This window comes from Carlito syrichta, unplaced genomic scaffold (genome assembly GCF_000164805.1).
Source record: "Carlito syrichta isolate Samal-C Ts95f unplaced genomic scaffold, Tarsius_syrichta-2.0.1 Scaffold306578, whole genome shotgun sequence".
In the NCBI taxonomy this organism is placed as follows: domain Eukaryota; kingdom Metazoa; phylum Chordata; class Mammalia; order Primates; family Tarsiidae; genus Carlito; species Carlito syrichta.
In genome coordinates, this window is record NW_007250674.1 from 274280 (window position 1) to 276289 (window position 2010).

The following is a 2010-nucleotide window of genomic DNA, read 5'->3' on the forward strand; positions in this document are numbered from 1 at the left end:
CAGCCTTGACCTGCTGGGCTTAGGTGATCCTTCCACCTCAGCCTTCCAAGTAACTGGAACCACAGGCGTGTGCCACCATGCCTAGCTGTTGTTTTTTTTATTTATTGTAGAGAGCAGGTCTTGCCATGTTGCTCAGGCTGGTCTTGAACCCCTGAACTCAGACAATCCTCTTGCCTCGGCCTCCCAAGGTGCTGGGATTATAGGCGTGCCACTGTGCCCGGCTTTATTATAGTCTTAAATGACTGCACATGATAACCCTGTTGATTTGTTTGAATTACAGTTCAAGTTGCGTTAATATTTGGTTCAAGAATATTAGACTATGTCTTCAATTTGTGCTACGGTAAATTTGACTTCTTGGAACGGCTCTCAGATGATTTGCTCCTGAGTATCATTTCTTACCTGGATCTTGAAGATGTTGCCAGGCTTTCTCAAACATCACACAGATTTGCAAAGGTAACAGTCAATTATTTTGTGTCTGTATTGTCTCTATATAGAGTTTTCCATGTGCTTTCTCAAAGCCACTCAGCAGTAGAGAGGAAAAAACATTACTTCTGCCCTCAAGGAACTTATAGTCTAATAGTAGAGATCCATATAGATAGAAACAATTACAATATAGTGTGAGCAATTCAACAAGGGATGTGTGTGCCAGGTACAAAGATGGTGTAGAGTGATTTCCTCTGCCTGGTTTCACAGAAGTTGGTTACTTTGTTTTGGTTTTGAGGGGAAAATAGGAGTTTGACAGGTATCTGAGTTAAGGGGCATTCCAAGTAAAGGAACAGCTCAAGCAGTGCATGGTGGCATAAGAGAATAAGGCAAGTAGTAACTACCCTATATCCATTTCCATTTCTTTCAGTACTAATAACCTTTGCCCATCTCCCCAATATGTGTGGTTTTGGTCTCTTTGCCCCAAGCTGACCAGATGAACTCTCTCATTGTGTTGAATCCTCAGCAGAATTACACAAGGACAGAAAACACACTCAGTGTTGATTTAGGCCAGTATAAGACCTTAGTGAGACCTTTTTTAGTTCCACTCCCTGGATCCTGGAAAGTGCCTTGGTTCCTGCCACTTCTCCTGTTCCTTAAATTCTGGACCCCCTAACCTCATCCCAGAATTGCACATAATAGTTTTCTATTAAATCCCTTTTTGTCGTAAGCTAATCAGAGTTCAGATCTGTTGCTTGCAACTGAAAACCGCTGACTAGCTGGATATTTGACTGTAACGCACTAGGGCAATGTTCCTTTCTAAAAGAACACATAGCATTTTCCAAGATGACTCAAATCATAATCTTATCTAAAAAACCAACTTTTTTCCTCACAATAATGCAATCAAATTTATTGATTTTAAACATTAATAGAAAGTACTGTAGTCTGTATTATAATACTTAATATATCCCTTTGTGTATAGACATATGTGTGTATACATATTTTTCCACTTAATGTTTCCCCTTAGAAGTTGAAAGCAAGCTGGGCATGGTGGCTCACTCCTATAATCCCAGCACTTAGGGAGGCCGAGGTTAGAGGATTGCCTGAGACCAAAGGGCCAAGACCAACCTGGGAAACTTAGTGAGACTTCATCTCTACAATAAATAAAAAAATCAATTGGGCATTGGTGGCACATGCCTGTAGTTTCAGCTACTTAGAAGGTTGAGAGAGAAGGATTGCCTGAGCCCAGCAGGTCGAGGCTGTGGTGGCTGTGAGTGTGCCACTACACTCTAGCCTAGGTGACAGAGTGAGACTCCATCTGAAAAAAAAAAAGTATGGCCGGGCTCAGTGGCTCAGCCTGTAATCCCTGCGCTTTGGGAGGTCAAGGTGGGTGGATTGCCTGAGCCCACGAGTTTGAGACCCGCCTGGGCAACTTGGCAAGACCTCATCTCTACAATAAATCAAAAAATAAGCCGGGCGTGATAGCGTGTGCCTGTAGTTCCAGCTACTTGGAAGGCTGAGGCAAAAGGATTGCTGGAGCCCAGCAGGGCAAGGCTGCGGTGGCGGAGTGGCCACTGCACTCCAGTC

The 2010-nt window shown here is 43.4% G+C and overlaps 1 protein-coding gene across 2 annotated transcripts in view; it reads left to right on the forward strand.

Annotated features, from left to right (window-relative positions):
• Positions 1–2010, forward strand: part of FBXO36 (F-box protein 36) — a 101472-nt gene that overhangs the window by 74588 nt on the left and 24874 nt on the right. For both annotated transcript variants that reach the window (XM_008063095.2, XM_021715025.1), the window contains exon 3: positions 281–453. In XM_008063095.2, the coding sequence (XP_008061286.1) occupies positions 281–453 (173 nt within the window). The remainder of the gene's footprint in view (positions 1–280; positions 454–2010) is intronic.